This window comes from Hippopotamus amphibius, chromosome 8 (assembly GCF_030028045.1).
Source record: "Hippopotamus amphibius kiboko isolate mHipAmp2 chromosome 8, mHipAmp2.hap2, whole genome shotgun sequence".
NCBI lineage: Eukaryota > Metazoa > Chordata > Mammalia > Artiodactyla > Hippopotamidae > Hippopotamus > Hippopotamus amphibius.
Genome location: NC_080193.1, coordinates 101753454 through 101771750, shown reverse-complemented (window position 1 = coordinate 101771750; position 18297 = coordinate 101753454). Strand labels below are relative to the sequence as shown.

Below are 18297 nucleotides of genomic sequence, written 5' to 3'. Positions count from 1 at the left end.
ATTGGCAGGCAGATTCTTAACCAGTGTGCCCCAAGGGAAGTCTCAGTATTTTATTTTTTTTAATTAATTAATTTTTTTATTGGCTGCGTTGGGTCTTCATTGCTGCATACGGGCTTTGTCTAGTTGCGGCAAGCGGTGGCGGGGCGGGGGGGCTCCTCTTTGTTGTGGTGTGTGGGCTTCTCTTGTGGAGCACAGGCTCTAGGCGCACAGGCTTCAGTAGTTGCGGTATATGGGCTCAATAGTTGTGGCTCGCAGGCTCTAGAGCTCAGGCTAAGTAGTTGTGGCACACAGGCTTAGTTACTCCGTGGCATGTGGGATCTTCCTGGAGCAGGAATTGAACCCGTGTCCCCTGCATTGGTAGGCGGATTCTTAACCACTGCACCACCAGGGAAGTTCCCCCTGTATTTTAATATAGTAATAATCTCTGAGATTCAACCAAATTGGAAAACCAAAAAGGTCCTTTAGATGTCTTGGCAAAACGTCTGATTTATGGGAAATATGATATTTCATTGTGCTGAACTATTTAAAATTTTTTCCCTAAGGCTTCCAGACAAGCTGCAGGAATTCCGGGGATAACTCCAACAGAAGAAAAGTGAGTTACTTTTTTTTGAAATCAAGTGGAGTCAACTCTTAATTTTTATATCAAAACTAAACCATGTCTTTAGGTTACTCAGTTTACTTAATTCCTTTGTTTTCTCTAAACTTATCCCTGGGCATACTATCTAAACTTTGTTAAAAACAGAAGGGAAGGCTGTGTAAATCAAAACCTTTAATTTCTTTCACTTCCCGAAGCCAGAGAGTGTTGAAAATAGAAAGAAAGGATTAAGATAGAAGCAAATAAGAAAAAATTGCCATAGCTGATTTAAATTAGCCGGTGATTTAATCGCCAATGATGGTGTCCATTACTATCTCAGAATGAGATGCTGCAAAATTTGGATAGTTTTCCAGTGTCTAAATCAGATATTCCTTGTGTAGCTTTCTTATTTGGTGTGAAGTGTTATGAATTCTCAAAATATCAGACAAATTCATATCTAAATATAACTACCGAAAGCGAGAAGTCAAATATAATTGGATTTTGCAGTAATTTAAATTTCGTGTATCTTTGCTCTCATCTGTTGACAGAATTAATTCCGAATCAATTAGTATTGTTTTTCTGATTCTTCCATGTTAAATTATTTTGTCAAATGTTGCTCTTTTTTCAGAGATGGTAATCTTCCAGATATTGTGAACAGTGGAAGTTTGCATGAGTTCTTGGCTAATTTGCATGAGAGATATGGGCCTGTGGTCTCTTTCTGGTTTGGAAGGCGCCTTGTGGTTAGTTTGGGCACTGTTGAAGTACTAAAGCAGCATATCAACCCCAATAAGACATGTAAGTTTACTTTTCTTTCAAATTAGCTGATCCTTATCTTTTAAGAATAAATGTCTATAAATGAAGATCCATACGTTGTTCTTAGGAATAGCTAACATTTATTAAATGATGTGCCAGACATTGTGTTGAAGTCTTTATATTAATTGCCTTACTTAAGACACAGTATTATAAAATGATTATTTTCTTCCTTGAAGTGATAGATGAAAAAAATCCCAATGTAAATGCTAACAGGATTTTTTTGGAACCTGAAAAAATAGTTCCAGGGTAAGTCTGAAAGAGTAAAGGTACAAGAGCAGTTAAGAAATGTGTAGAAAGAACATTAGTGAGGGAAATTCTTGTACCATCAGGTCCAACAGTGTATTATAAAACTTGATTAATTTAAAGAATCATGTACTGTGATAGGGCTGGACAGATTGATGGAATGGAGTAGGTAGTCCATAGATAAACCGAGTGTATATGATAAGGATAGCATTTTATGATAAAGGGGAAGGGTAATACATGGTTTGGGAAAACTAGTTAGCTATTTGGGAAAAATAAATCTCAATCCCTGTCTTGCCCTTTATATCAAAATAAATTAGAAATGATTAAAATTTGGAGTCTTAAAAATAATAGAAGAAAACATGGTTAAATCTTAAATTTTTTTGAGGGGTTGCTGATAAGCCCTTTCTTACCATGACATGAGATCAAGGAGCCATCCATCACAACATGGGTAAATATGTCTACAAAAAAATGAAAAATTTCAGTCCAATAAAAAAAACCTTGAAAAAGGATGAAAAGAGAGGAAAATGTTGGCCACATACTGATTTCTGTAAAATAAAAAGGTACTAGGAAAAAGTTTAAAAGAGAGATGGGGAAACTATTTACGACCTATATATAAAGTAAACGAAAACTAATAAGAAAATAAAAGTAAAATGCAATTGTGGAAAAATGGGCAAAACCAAGGTTATTGAGAAAGAAGAAATAAAAATAGCCAATAAACAAAAGATTTCAGCCTCACTAATAATCAGTGGGATGCAAATTAAAATGAGATTTTCACTATCTGACTAGAAGAGATAAAAAATGTTGGCAAAACTCAGTGTTGGTGAGGGAATGGAGAAATGTGGAGTATAAATGTTTTACAAACTATCTGGAGAGACAGTTTGCAGCGGCCCTTGACTTATCTTAAGGAATTATCATAAATTGATAATCACATAGATGAGAAAAGACAATATTATTCATAATAAAAACTCAAAGCAAACTTAAAAATTTTTAATGGCTGAATTAAAGGATACATTCAGGCATTAATATGATGACATAGGTTTATTTTATTTTGTTTTTCAAATACTTGTATAACAATTTCTATATGCCAGCACTATTGTAAGACCTTACACATATTAACTGAATCCTCAGAACACCTTATGAAGTACATATTATGATTATCCCCACTTTACAGAAGAGAGAACTGAGGTGCAGAGAGGCTAAGTCATTTGCCTGAGGTCACACAACTAATTAGTATTGGAGCTGGGACTTGAAGCTAGGCTGTCTGGGCTGTGTCTGTGCTCTTAATCACTAAGTTTCCACAGCTTGGAAGGATGGCTCTGTTAGGAATTACAAAGATGAGGAAAACCAGACCTGGCCTCTGCTCTTATGGAATTTATAGTCTAGTGTTGGGGATCGGGGGGAGCATGTAACGGCGTTCAAATGATCACGCTAATGAACTGAGAGATGTGCTCTGAAAGAAGGGTCTGTAGTTCATCATGAAATCTGACAGATTTTTCTCTGTCTCTGGTAAGAAATGTTAACAGCTGTAAAAAAAATCTCAGATATTTAACAGTGAGTATCTGTGCTGAGATTTAGATGAATTTATTTTCTTTGTATATTACTGTGTTTTAATTGTCTACAGTGACAGTGTATTTTTGTGTGTGTGTGAAAACAATATAGTTATTAAAGAAATACTTAAAAATTAAGGGGAAAAGAAAAGAAATTTTTGGACTCAGCTAAATTTTAACTGTAATATCTTGATGATTACACATACAACATCAATATTGCTTTAAAATCAGTGGAGTGAATTCTTTTACAAAGTCAAAGATATTGCTCTCATGTGGGTAGAAAATTTATGTAAGTATTAATGATTTACAGTGGAATTCCCAGTCAGGATACTGTTTTCTTGGCAATTTTTATTGCTTCTTGAACTGTTCACATTTAGGAAAGATGAGGGAGTGGTTAAAAAAAGTTCCCAGCCTCTCGGCTACAGTCCCATACCTCCCCGATCTCTGTTCTTTTGCCGGAGATCTTTTTTTTTTCTTTTTTGAGTGATTACTTTGACTTAGAAGTCTTTAATTTGTCTGTTTCAGCGGACCCTTTTGAAACCATGCTAAAGTCATTACTAAGGTATCAGTCTGATAGTGGGAACGTGCACGAAAACCACAAGAGGAAAAAATTGTACGAAAATGGTGTGACTGATTCTCTGCAGAGTAATTTTGCTCTCCTGCTAAAGGTAAGGTAGTTTGGCCTGGAGTCCTATTATACAGATAATAGTATATGGATCTTCCTCGACTTACAGTGGGGTTATGTCTTGATAAACCCATCATGAGTTGAAAAATACCGTTAAGTTGAAAATGCATTTAAATACACCTACCCTGCTGGACATCATAGCTTAGCCTAGCCTGCTTTAAATGTACTCGGAACACTTGCGTTAGTTGGGCAAAATCATCTAACAGTAAGCCTATTTTAAATGAAGTGTTGAATAGCTCATGTAATTTGTTGAATACGGTACAGAAAGTGAAAAACAAATGGGTGCAGAATGGTTTTAAGCTTATGGGCTGTCTGCCCTCATGGTCATGTGGCTGACTGTGAGCTGTGGCTGCTGTTGCTGCCCTGTGTCACAAGAGTATCGTACCTCATATTTCCAGCCCAGGAGAAGATCAAAATTAAAAATTCAGACTGTGGTTTCTACTGAATGAATATCGCTTTTGTGCCATGGTAAAGTTGAAAAATTGTAAGTTGGGGACCATTTGTATATTTTGACTATTAGTGTGTCCTTGTCTTAGAATTCTTTTCTTACCTGTCTTTCTAAGCTGATTTTTTTCTCCTGAAACTCTAAAACGAAACAAAAATCTTAACACCTAGACTCCGTGTGTAAGTTGGAATGATGGGAGAGGAGAGAACCTGAAGAAATTTTTTATATCAGTAGACTTGTCCTTTGTTTTCAGACCAGACTCTAAACCCGCGTTTCCTAAAATATGGTCTGAAGTCACCTGTAACACTTGCTCTTGTTAAAGGTGCAGATTACTGGGCCTCTACTTGGACAAACTGAATCACTGGGAGGGGGACCTGACATTTTTAAGAAGCTCAACAAATGATTTACAAAGGTTGAGAACAATACTAATCCATACCGTTTCCTTTCTGTCTGTAAAGACCCTTAGGCAAGCCCTGTGTGCTGCCTACAGTTCTCTGTGCTCCCAATAGGACTGTTCCAAACCTTCACCCTTGTTCTAGTACTGCCAGTCCTACCACACCCTTTGCTTGTTGTAGATGTCCTTGCCTCCTGCTTTGCTAAGACTATAGAGTCCTTTACATGTGAACTCCCTCAATATCCTGTTCCCCTACCAGCAGACTCTGTCCGTCTCAAACCTTGGTTCATTCTTCTCATTTTAAATCTTGAAAAATCCTTTCTCTGTCCAAAGCTAATCTATCCATTTGTGCCATTTAAAAATAATGTAATTTATAAAAGTAATATATGATTGCTGAAGAGAACATGGAAAATCTAATGGTATAAAGAAATCACCCATAATTTGACTATAGATTTTTTTTATGCTTCAGATCATATTGTATGTACAATTTTATATACTTTTTCACTTTAAAACATATCATAAGCATTCTCCTGTCATTAAAAAATTTCCAAAAGTAACTAAAATTATGCTTTTTCTGATAGTCATTTTATAAAATATGGAAACATTTAGAAAAGTCCTAAGGAAAAAAAATAAACATTTTTACTACTATTCATTACCCAGTGATAACTGTGTTTAACATTTTAAAATACTTTCTATCATTCCGGTCATTTCTGTGTACAATAGAATTTTAATCAGCATTATACTGTCCAGATAGTTTTAGACTCTGCATTTCTACTTATCATTATACTGTAAATATTTTTATAACACTAAGTATTCTTTGAAAATTACATTTGAAAAGAGTCTATATTGTCACTTTTACCTTCTGAATGTCTTTTAAGTTACTGTACTCCACCAGCACGGCCACCATCCTGGTTTAAGCTTCCATCATCTTATGTGGATTGCTTGTTTCTCTGCCTTCTCTCTGCCCTTCTCTGATTTATACCCTCTGTTAGGGATTCTTTAGCTTTCTTGTGACATGTACCCCTTGCAGTTTTGGTGAAACCTATGGACTCCTTCGGAGAATAACATTTGAAAATGTGTGTTAACGACAAAGGAAGCCAATATAGTTATCAAAATGTTATTTTTTAAAAACTTGCAATATTATAATATCTCTGCTTTATTATTAATGTATTAAATAACAAGGTCTAGCAGTGCTTCCCAAAACTTCCACAATTTTAAAGTAATGATACTATGAGAGACAAAATCATTATTTTGAAAGTTTTGCAATAACCAAAATATAACGTGAACATATTTGATATTTGTATTGATGAAAAAGTTAAAGGGCCTATATTTACAATTAAATGCTAAATTTTATTTAGAGGTTAGTGAGAAATAAAGACTTTTTTTCCCTTTCATCCAAGTTCATGGATTCCTGGATTCTATGCACAGACCCTTTGGTATCTGTGGACTGGATGTTCAGAAGCCCTGAGAACAGATACTTTCAAAATGCAGTTCTTATTTTATCACTCCCTGATCAAAAACCTCCTCTGCTCCTCCCTTTGCTCTTGGGACAAACGCCAAAATCTTGAATGTATTCTTAAAGACCATGTGTGATTTGGCCTGCCTACTTTTCTAGCCTCGTTTCCCACTTTCTCATTTGTGCTTAAACTCTAGCCACCCTGGTTTCTCTTAGTTCTGTGCCTTGTTTTCTCCTATCTCAAGGCCTCTGTGTATACTGTTCCCGCTGCCCGGATTGTCTCCCCTAACCAGCCACACACCAAGTTAGTGCATGTTTATTCTTCAGCTCAGTTTAAATGTCACTTCCCCAGGGAAGCCATGTCTGATCATCCCACTATCCCTAGGAAGGTCCCCCTTTTAGATGCTGTCATAACACCCTTTGCTTTTCCTTCACAACACTTCCTAGTTTGTAATTATATTTTGTGTAATTCTTTGAATATATCTTTCCTAAGCTATATGCGCCACGGAGGGAGACACCATTCTATTTTAATTACTTCTGTGTCCATGGGTCTTGATGTAGAATAGGCTCTCAGTATATATTTACTAAATCAGTGAATGAATACTGACCAACTTAAAGGTCCTCCATTCATTGTCTCCTCTCTTATCTCTGTGGGCCTGTTCTTGCTATTTTCTCCTCAACTAACTCCCAGCCAACTCCTCTCCCAATCTCCAGTTTAGTTACCTACTCTCCCCCATTCACCCTCTCTAAACTACCATGACAACCTGGATATACCTACATAAAATTAAATTGATTTTCTTATCTCCCTTCTTAAGTTGTGTTTTCCTTCCCCTTTTCTCTAATCTGTGTACCTCAAACAAAGTTATTTATTTTGTTGTATGTTTAATGTAGCTTCTTGGGAAGTAGCATTATTGTATAGAGCAGAGACTTTAAGGTTGGGCAAAAGGCTTTGAATCTTGTTTCTGTCATTCAGTATCTGCATGATTGTTTGTGTGTTACTTGACCTTGTGAGCTTCTTTTGCCTCATCTTAAATTGAGGATAATAGCACCCACATTACAACTTTGCTGTGAAGATTATATGAGATCATGATGTAACATACCTAACAACAGGTCTTGGAAGATAGTAACTACTCAAAAACATACCTTTCCTTCCTTTCCTTGAGAAGTAGATTTTCCTGCCATTTGTTTGCTGCTCCACTCTACTTCCCAACATTCTTTGGTTCTGTTAACATTTCTTCTTGCTCGCATTTTTCCTGCTCCTCTGAAACTACACCTCCTTATTAATGTTTCCAATTTAGCTAATGCGTTCCTTCTTTTATGCAGGGTTTTTGTAGTTGATGGGCCTATGTCTGTCCCATTTGGAGGGTTACATAGGAGTCCTTTTTGTTCTATATATATAGATTAAACCCACATTCACTCATACACCCCACTGAGTCTCACATTATATAATTTTAAAAATCATGGAAAATGTAAATAAATAAAATAGAACAGTATAATGACCATTCATATTCTCATCAACAGACTCTAACAATTATCAAATTAGATGCAATCTTATTTTATCTATACCCCTACCTCCCTTCCCTTTTTTCTCTCTAGATTATTTTTAAGCAGATTCCAGACGTCATACCAATGAGGACATGCCTTTTAAAGGGCCTAACAGTGTTTAGCATATAGTAGCTATTTGGTCAGTTTTCTTTTCTTTTCTTTCTCACCTTCTTTGTTCATTGCTCCTAAAAAAGTTCAGATTGCGCGTTAGAAGCACTTTTGTGACTTTTTTGAGTTGTAGAATAACTGATAACTCTTAAGAGGTTGCTATTTTGACTCATCCTACAGTATCCACTTTTAAAAAATTACATTTTTTCCTTATTCTGCGGTTTTGTTTGAAACTCACTTTTCATTCAAGATTTGAAACTGGCTTGTCGAGTTTACTGGAAGCATTAATTAATATGTTGGCTCCTCTTTGCACAGTTTTGCTTCTAAAAACAAATCTAGCAAGGCCTTTAACCATGGCTGGCTGCTGCTTAGTCTTTCTCCTTTCCAGTTCCCGTTTCTAACTGATAGCCGTTATTCACAGGGCCATCAGGAGATTTGTGTATCAAATTTCCACCTCCTCATTGCTGGCAGTACTATTTTGTATCATCCTGTTGTCTGGACCTCTCAGGCTGTCTGCTTTGGTTATTGTAGCTGGTCCTGTCACACCTGATTGTCCTTCCTGAAAGCAGTTATGTTGCCTCTGTCTAAGCATTCACCAGTCAGCATCTTTCTTTCTATTCTGTTTGAACACCTAACATTTGTCCCCAAGAGTCCTTGTATTTAATTGTATATCTCCAGGGAATTTTGCCCATTTCTCTTTGCTTTCCTTTCAGTGTTGATAGAAATACCTTTTTCTTTTCAGTAATCGTTATAGTTAAAAGCCTTAATTAGTCTTCTCTCCTTCAAACTAAGTAATTCTAACTTCTTTAATCTTTTATCATAGGCTCTATTTCCCGAATTTTCAATCTTTTGTTGTTGTTCTGTATTGCGTTTTTTTTTCTTCTGTCCAATCAAAGCCAAATCAAAGTGGAAAATTATTTCCCAATTTTCACATCTGTTGCCATTATATTTTCGAGCTTTGCTTCGTAGACCGGGTCCATACATGTGAAATGTGTTTCAGGTTTATATTGTCAACCTTGTAGCACAAGCCAGTTACTCAGCTTATTCATTAGTCAGAAACACCAATTAGTATGTAATCAGCAAGAACATGATTGAAGAGGGCTGTAGTCAGAGCATCCTCCTCCTTTCTATAAATGGTTTTCTTTAAGAGAACAGGGCTGTTTACCAGAGTTATCACTCCAGAATAAGCTGAACTTGATATGGACACAACAAACCTTTTCCCTTTTTAGTTTTTTGGTCCAGATCTGAGTTCTGTGTTCTGACTCTTCTCTAGTCCTCCCAAACCTCATCCTGAGAGTTCTGGCTCCTTCCTGCCCTGACTACTTCTGCTCCAAGGCTGTGTGTAAACCTCTACTTTAATTCTGTGAGTGTAACTTCTCTCTTCTCTGTGCTTCAACTCCATATGCTCCTATGACTTTTGGGTTAAACTGATTTAACCAATATTTTAGAATTTATGACAATTTTCCAGGACACTCTTAATTGACAGCTTAGTAATAATATTAATAGCCAAAATTATTGAACTCATTGGTTTAATACTGTCAAATGAAGCTCATCAACAGATTAAAATTCCCATCTAATACACATAGTCAAGATTCATAAACTAAGAGATTCACATAAGGCTCTAACAGATGTACTAGATATGTGTGCCTAGAGTAAAAGCCTACATGAATCATTTGTAATATTTGCATCGTTTTGTAGAGTACTGTGCAAAACAAGTGGATGAACAAATCATAACACAGTTCTGTGATACAAACAACAGTATTGATAATAAAAATTTTTATGGTCATGGCTAAAATGAGGCGGGGGGGGGGGGGGGGGACTTTACCAGCATAGGCTGAAAGCATTTAATCTATTAGTTGCATAATCAGCAGTCATCTGTTACCGCGGGGAGATATTCACAATGAAAATCTCTGATACCTGTTAGACTGAGAGAGGTTTTACAAAATGACAACACTTAGTGCTGTCCAAGGAAGGGAAATGGGCACTTTGAGATTGCTGATAAGAGAGTAAGTTGATATATGTTTTCTCCAGGGCAGCATGGCAATATAAAGCAAAAGCTTAAAAAACTACTTCTTAACTCAGAAATTTCATATCTAAGGAAGTCAAATGGAAATAAATCTATGTACAAAGATGACTATTGAAGCATTGGGGTTTTTTTTTAATGTTTTATTGGGCTTTATTTATTTTAATTAATTTATTTGTTTATTGGCTGCGTTGGGTCTTCATTGCTGCACACGGGCTTTCTCTAGTTGCGGCAAGTGGGGGCTGCTCTTCGTTGTGGTGCGTGGACTCCTCATTGCCGTGGCTTCTCTTGTTGCAGAGCATGGGCTCTACGTGCGTGGGCTTCAATAGTTATGGCACGTGGGCTCAATAGTTGTGGCTCACAGGTTCTGGAGCGCAGGCTCAATAGTTGTGGCACACAGGCTAAGCTGCTCCGCTGCATGTGGGGTCTTCCTGGACCAGGGATCAAACCCCTGTCCCCTGCATTGGCAGGTGGATTCTTAACCACTGCGCCACCTAGGAAGTCCCTGAAACATTGTTTATTGTAGCAGAAATTGGAAAATACTTAAATATCTAGTAGAAGAGGATTATTTAAATGATCGTTAACCTGTACAGTGGATTAGAATGAAAGAAAGATGGCAAAGACATTTATTTACTGACATGGGGAGATGGTTTTAAGATGGTGTATTAGTTAGCTAAGGCTAGCAAAGCAGAGTACCACAAACTTGGTGGCTTAAACAACAGAAATTTATTGTCTCACCGTTCTGGAAGCTGTTGGTCCAAGATTAAGGTGTCAGCAGAGTTGGTTCCTTCCGAGGGCTGTGAGGAAAAATCAGTTTTGTGCCTCTTTCCTAGTTGCTGGTAGTTTGCTGGCAATCTCTGCTGTTCCTTGGCTTGTGTATTTATCACCCCAGTCTCTGCCTTCATGTTTATAAGGAGGTCTTCTGTGCATGTGTATGTTCATGTGTGTGTGTTTCATTGTCCAGATTTCCCCTTTTTATAAGGACACAGTCATATTGGATTAAGGCCCACCCTAATGTGCACATCTTAAATTGATCATCTGCAAAGAACCTCTTTCCAGAGGAGGTCCCATTCACAGGCACTGGGGGTTAGAACTTCAGAATCTTTTTGGGGGGGACAAGTCATCCCATAACAGATGGTAAGTGAAAAAGCCAGTATATAAAGTAGTTTGTAGAATATTATTATATTGTCCAAAGTATACCTCTATACACACATGTATGTACACATATACATGGATACACACACCTATAGAGAAACATGAAAACCTGTGTACAAAAATGTTGTTAGTAATTATTGCTACTGGGTTGATTTTAGGGTGATTTAAATTAATTTCTATATTTTCATTGATATTTTTTATTATTTTCTATATATTAATTTTCTTTTACACTAACCTGTATTACTGTGCAAGTCAGAAAAACAGGGAACCACTCAGCTATTGGTGAGAGTCTGAATAGTCATTGAATTTTCATTAGGAGTAAAGCTTAATAATTCATTGAATAATTAAAACCAAAATTCAGTAATTTTCTCTAAGAACAAAGCCTTTTATTTGTGGACTTTTTAGAACTATGTATTTGGTTTCCTTTATTCTTCTGGAAGCTGTTAATAAGCAAGAGTTGATTTGAGGGGAGAATTATGTTCCTTGCTGTTGTTGTTATACTGTTCAGTATTTTTAATCAAATTTTTTTTTCGTTTTAAAACTCCAAAACTGTTCTTTGTAAAAGGCCAAATTTTATAAAGTGAAAGAGCTAGTAATGTTCAATGGCTTTACATTTACAGTTATGACACATTATTAATAAGACAGAATTGAATATTTAAAGAGGTATCTAGGGACTTCCCTGGTTGCGCAGTGGTTAAGAATCCACCTGCCAATGCAGGGGACACGGGTTCGAGCCCTGGTCCAGGAAGATACCACATGCTACGGAGCACCTAAGCCCGTGCACCACAACTAATGAGCCTGCAGTCTAGAGCCTGCGAGCCACAACTATTGAGCCTGTGTGCTACAGCTGTTGAAGCCCACATCCCTAGAGCCCGTGCTCTGCAACAAGAGAAGCCACAGTAATGAGAAGCCCGCACACCACAACTAAGACTAGCCCCCGCTCACTGCAACTAGAGAAAGCCCGCATGCAGCAATGAAGACCCAACACAGCCAATAAATAAATTAATTTAAAAAAAAGAGAGGTATCTAGTAACTTTTCTTACTCTCTGTGGTTCTTACTCTCTGTCAGAAACATAACTCATTTTTTGAAGTAGAGGCAGGAGAGTCATTTTTTAAAAAGGGTTGGTAAACTCATTAAATACTTATTGAGCACCTGACATTTACCAGACACTATGCTAAGTACTAGGATTACCAGTGTAAAAAGCTGCCCTTAAGAAGGTTTATGTCTAATGGTTATCAGATACTTGGTCTTTAACCAAATATTAGAGTGATGCTAATCAGAAGCATTCCTTTTGTTAAATGTTGTAACCAGCCTCAAACTGTGAGTTTCTGACAGCAAATTGTTTATCCACTCTGTGTTTCTCTCACTCCTATACTACTCTTGTCTCACATCCTGGCCATTAACCTCAGAACACCTGTTTTTGAAGTTCATCAATCTGGTTTAGTTTCCTTCTTACCCAACATGAACATAGTTGGTTACTCTAAGGATATATTTTCTTTCCTTCTTTCTTACATAGAGAGAGGCATAATGGTTGAGAGCTTGGGCTCTTCATCGAGCTGCCTGGGTTGGAAAAGGAATTCTGTAATTTTTTTGTTGTATGGCCTTGGGCATGTTACTTATTTTCTGTGACACATTTCCTCATTTGTAAAATGGGGACAATAACAGTTACTTGTCTCATAGTATTAAAGATTAAATGAACTGACACATTAGTAGGTGCTTCCAAATAGTTTTCCACAGTGGTTTTACCATTGACAGTCCCACAGCAGTGTATGAGAATTCTGCTTTTTCCACATCCTCACCATCCCTTGGTATTGGTATATGTGCAGGGGTATGTCATTGTGATTTTGATTTGCATATTCCTGATGGTGAATAAAATTGAGTGTCTTTTCATTTTTTTATTGACCAGTTGGCTAGTCACTCTGGTGCAGTGCTCTTTGAAGTCCTTTGCCTGTTTTGCTTTTGGGTTTTCTCTCTTTGTATTGATTTTTAAGAGGTTTTTAAAAATTCTAAGTTTAAGAACTTTGGTGTGTGTGTGTGTTTATCGGGTGTCTTCCACTGTGGCTTCATTTTTTATGATCTTAACCTGTCTTTTGATGAACAGATACTAATTTTAGTGTAGTCTAACTTTTTCTCTTTTTTTGCCTTTATGATTACTTCGTTTTAAATCTTATGTAAGAAATCTGTATTTAACTTAATGTCTTGAATATATTCATCTAAGTTTTGTTCTGAAAGCTTTACTGTTTACCTTTTGAACTTAGATGTATAATCTATTTGATGTTTATTATTGTGTACAGAAGGAGGAGGGGGGTGCTAACATTCATTTTTTCCCATATGGTTGTCCAATTGACTGAGCATAACTTATGGAAAAGATCATCCTTTTTCTATTGTACTGTAATGTTACCTTTATCATAAACCAAGTAACTGTGTAGGTCACTTGATTTACGTAAAGTTACCTTTACATATTGTTGATTGGAGAAGAATGCCCAGCCTAAGCATTGTGAGTTGTGTTTTTATTTGGGGACCTTACTGAGGACAGTGGCTTGGGAAACAGCCTCTCAGATGGCTCTGAGGAACTGTTCTTGAAGCAGTAAGGAAGGAGCCAGGATCTATTCCTATATATCCTGAGGAAAAAACACCTGTGTAGTCAAACATCAAAAAACCAGACCTCTCAAATTAATGATTTTAGTGCTTTTCTGTATATGGGAAGATGTGAGTCTGGGCTCATTGAAATTATTCCTTAGATATGCATCTTAACTATCTAGGGCCAGTATCTTGTTTTTCTCCATTCTGAATCCCCTCAGGGCGTACCATGTGGGGAGGAGGGGCTGCAGTGGCTGATGGCTTGATGGTGGCAACATTCGTTTTTTACTGGAATGATAGGCAGCATTCTTTGTCCACAATTTATGGAATTTTCCAGTCCATCAATATAGAAGAATACCCTCCCACTTTTTGGTCTTTAGTTTTTCTCAATAATTTTTTCACTTTTCACTGTAGAGTTCTTATACATCTTTTATTAAATTTACTCCTAGATATTTAGTGATTTTTTTTAAAATGCTGTCATAAATGGTATAATTTTTAAATATTTTTTGTTTGTTACTTGTGTATACAATTGATTTCTACATATTGACCTTGTCGTCATTAACCTTGCTAGACTAGATTCCGTTATTAACTCTAATGGTTTATCATGATACCTGAGATCAGTGACAGTTTTATTCTTTTCAAATCCTAATACCCTTTATTTCTTTTCATGCTTTATTGCCAAATATTATGTTATATTTTTAATGTCATTAGCCTCATTAGTACCTTCTCTCTTTTTCTTTATTAGCATTTCTGAATGTCTTTATCAGTGTGGGTCCAATCAGAAGAGATAAAGCACACAATTATTTAAATAGGGAAAGTTTAATATAAAGAATTATTAACTACAGCAGGGGATTTGGACTAATGAGAGATTAGCCAGTCAGAAGTAAAGAGAACTCTAAAGAATATAGGAATAGCAGGTAAAAGGAGCAGTCATCAACTCTAGGGCTGAGACAGAGCACCCAGGGAAGATCCCACGCTCCCAGGACTGAGATCTAGACTCTGCCAGAGGGGGCACAGCTGTGGATGGTAATCTTGAAATCAGATTCTTCACCTTTCTTAGAGTTTTTTCTTGCTGTCTGTTGTGGGTTATTGTTGTTTGTTTGTTTAGTGTCTTTTCTAAACTGTTTTTGTGAAGTCTGTATTCTTTATTGTGTGTGGCCACTTAAAGCGTCTGTTCTGTTAGCTTATTAGTCAGCTGGTGTTTTGACAGATTTTACCTGAAACAGTTGAAGCCAACAAAAGAAAAAAAAATACTCTCCCAGTGTTTGCAGATTGTCTTAGTGTTGGAGTCCTCTTTTAACGCTTATCCAGGCCTTTTACAGCTCTACCTTAGTTCTCACATCCCACTTGTATGGAGCCAGAAGACCTGCCAGATATGAAAGCCTAGTCTTCCCAGCCCTTTTCTGAACATGTTTTCTGGTCTTGGGCATGTGCATGGCTTTCTTAATTCCCTGGTAAATGCAGAAGGTTTTCAAAGCTCTCACCCACATTTATCTCTTCTCCTAACCCCTTCCTTCCCTGACTTCTTGGTCTGTTTATTATTGCTTGTCCCAATTGTTGCTTCATACCCCAGCTGTTACAGCCAATACCTGCACTTTTAAATGTTTTCAGCAGAAGCCACCTAGGAACCTGTCCTAGCTCTGGGAATGCTCAGAGTTGAGCAAAACAAGGGCATCCTTTGTACCAATCCTTGATAGGAGTTGCCAGACAGATTGAGACTTAATAGCACAGTTTTTTGACAAGGTCTGTATCCTTTTCTAGCAATTTGCACTAGGAATATGGGCTGTTGTTCTCTTAGCTGCTACCTCTCTGGGATATGGGAATCATAGGCAGATTGTTAAAAATGCCACAGTGCTTTCTTACCACAAAGCAGCGGCTTCTTTCTTCATCAGGCCTTCCCCTGGTTGCTGTTAAGTTTTTGACTGTATTCCACTTTTTTAGAAGTTGATTCTGATAGTTTTTGCCAGATCATTACTTGCTTTTGGGGGAGGGATAGAGTCTTGGGATTCCCTCATCCTCCATTTTCAATGACCATTTTGGTGACCAGCGGTGATGGTGCTTTTAATAGTGCTCTGTTTTCTGCAGTGCTGTTGACTTTTGGCTACCGTTCAGCTGGGGAGAGAAGGAAGATGAAACAACCAAGTTAAGTTAAAACACCAAAGACCCCACTATCTTACCAAGGTTCAGTTGTTCCTGTTGAATAGACACTTCTCAGTGGGTACTGGGTTTTGGTTAATTGCCAAAGTGCTGAAATGGTTGATGTTAGTTGTTTAGTTGTTTTGCATGTATTTTCATTGTTTTAGAGGGAGAGTGAGACCACCAAAGTCCTCACTGCACAATTCTTGAAGTCAGTCTCTCTTCTGGAACATTTTGAAAGAGAATTGTAATGGGAAATATTATGACAAAACTTTCATGGAGTTGATATGGGAAAAGTAGCTTAAATTTGAGTTCCTAATACGAAAGGGGCTTTATTTTACTTCACAAAACCCTTACCATGTTACGTGACATAGGTACAATTATCCCTATCACAGCAACCATGAAAAGTGGGAGATGTTGTCCCTGTTTAACTTTTGAAATACCTGAACCTTGGAAAAGTCAAGCAAATTGCTCAAAGTCACATTACTTCGAAGTGACAGAGCCAGAAGTAAACTCAAGGTTTTTCTGACTCCAGAGCTTTTGATTTCTTTACTTCACATTGTTTTTTTATTCCACAAGGGATTCGATAAATATTTGTGGGATGAAGGAATGACAGAGAAACTCAGAGGTTCTGTCACTGAACCATCTCTAGGACTTTTACGTATTCATATATTTGGTGACTGTTTACTATATCACAGCGACTCTGTGATGAACCTTTACTGTTTTTAATTAGATACTAAGACTTCAATATCTGAATTTCCTTTAGGTTTAAGGTTTTCCCAGCCTTTGAACTTTTAACTTATATTTTCTGTTTTTGTTGTAGTGGTTGTTTTCTTTTGCAGATCAGCCCTTTGCCAGGCTCTGAACCTAAACTCTTAGGGATGTAATTATTGGTGGAGCCAGTGTTAGCCTGACAGATTAAGTAAACACTTGAATGCTTGCTTTCAGATCTGGACTGTATACTCTATGAAATGAACCTACTTGATGGATTTTTCTAGGAGGACATAGTAAATCACTGTGGTTTTCTCTTCTCTTTCAGCTTTCAGAAGAACTATTGGATAAATGGCTCTCCTACCCAGAGTCCCAGCATGTCCCCCTCTGCCAGCATATGCTTGGCTTTGCTATGAAGTCTGTTACGCAGATGGTAATGGGTAGTACATTTGAAGATGAACAAGAAGTCATTTGCTTCCAGAAGAATCATGGCACAGTAAGTCTAGGGCCAAATTTAAAATTACTCTTTTATCAGATTGCATAGTTGAATAATGTAGACTTTGCCTGTTAAGAAGAAGGTTTAAGATTCTGTAGTGTAGAATTTCCTTGTTTGGGGCTAAAAACAATGCAAGAAAGATAACTATTGCCTTTTAAAAAAATTTAAGAATTACTCTTTTAAGCAGTTACTTTTTGAAGTTAAAAAAATGAATGACTAAAGAAATTTGCTTTTAATACTCAGCAAGTATGTCGGGAGTTCCCTGGTGCCTAGTGGTTAGGATTCCAGGCTTTCACTGCTGTGGCCCAGGTTTAATCCCTGGTTGGGGAACTAAGATCCTGCAGGCCACTTGGCGCAGCCAAAAAAAAAAAAGGCAAGTATGTTATAAAATAATACTAATTTCTAGAATAAAGAGAAAAACTGCACTTAATAGAACTAGACTGTCCAATAAAGAAAGAAATTAAAGTTGATGGAGAATTAAAATACTAATGAAATGAATATGAGTTGAAGATAGGCACATTCAGTTGAAAATTGATTTACTATTTGCCTTTTCTAGATTCACATATGGACTTTATTATTGTCTATTTTCATCAGTCTCCACATTATATTTATTTGTTTCAAATCATACTTAAGTCATTTACTTCACTGTATTTTAGATCTCTGAGAAATTATTCCTTTTTTATTTAAATAATCACTATAATGTGTGGAAAACAAAACCACTAGAACTATGGCTTAACACTCTGTCACTGTTTAATATTATCCTTTTTCCCATTAAAATGGTTTTATTACTTGGGTTTGATGACTGAAAAATATACATTTCTTAGAAAATGTTCACATATTCAGGAGTGTAAAAATAAAGGTGGAAAAATCATTCTAAATTCCACTTCCTAGAGTATACTACTCTGAGTACCCAGGTAAAATAAATTGGCTAAGGAATTCCTAAAATGTTTTCATATTTTCATGAAGAATCAATTTTTGACTCAGCTGTTGATGTCTGATTTTTTTCATGTTGATGAGACAGTGTTTTTTAAAAGGCTCAGCACTTATTTCCAGGATTTTATTCCAAACTGCTATTGCTATTCTGGGTATTTTTATACTAGCATTTTCTTTACATTTCTTTCCTTAGAATTTCAAAGTAGAAATAATGATTTCAAACTTAAAGAAATGTGGCAACTAGTACTAGGAACTCCCATAATATCCTTTACTCAGGTTCATCAGTTGTTTACATTTTGCCCCATTTGCATTTGTCATTCATTATCTGCCCATCCATCCATCCATCCATCCATCCATCCACTCATCCATCCACTCCTTCCCTCCTTACCCAGACCATTTCAACCATTTGAGAGTGAAGTAGACATTTTGCCTCTTTCCCCCTAAATGCTTCA

The 18297-nt window shown here is 36.8% G+C and overlaps 1 protein-coding gene and 1 long non-coding RNA gene across 5 annotated transcripts in view; one reads left to right on the top strand and one right to left on the bottom strand.

Annotated features, from left to right (window-relative positions):
• Positions 1 to 18297, top strand: part of LOC130858210 (cytochrome P450 20A1) — a 64492-nt gene that overhangs the window by 4064 nt on the left and 42131 nt on the right. For all 3 annotated transcript variants that reach the window (XM_057744296.1, XM_057744297.1, XM_057744298.1), the window contains exons 2-5: positions 543 to 592; positions 1203 to 1369; positions 3703 to 3845; positions 16745 to 16912. In XM_057744296.1, coding sequence (XP_057600279.1) covers positions 543 to 592; positions 1203 to 1369; positions 3703 to 3845; positions 16745 to 16912 — 528 coding nt within the window. The remainder of the gene's footprint in view (positions 1 to 542; positions 593 to 1202; positions 1370 to 3702; positions 3846 to 16744; positions 16913 to 18297) is intronic.
• Positions 5635 to 18297, bottom strand: part of LOC130858211 (uncharacterized) — a 33548-nt gene continuing 20885 nt past the window's right edge. Inside the window, exons 2-4 of one of the 2 annotated variants that reach the window (XR_009055015.1) lie at positions 15433 to 15681; positions 10572 to 10630; positions 10021 to 10327 (exon numbers count right to left, since the gene is read on the bottom strand). This is a non-coding gene — a long non-coding RNA (uncharacterized LOC130858211). Of the gene's footprint in view, positions 5754 to 10020; positions 10328 to 10571; positions 10631 to 15432; positions 15682 to 18297 lie in introns of those variants that run through there. The other variant, XR_009055016.1, reaches the window with a different exon arrangement.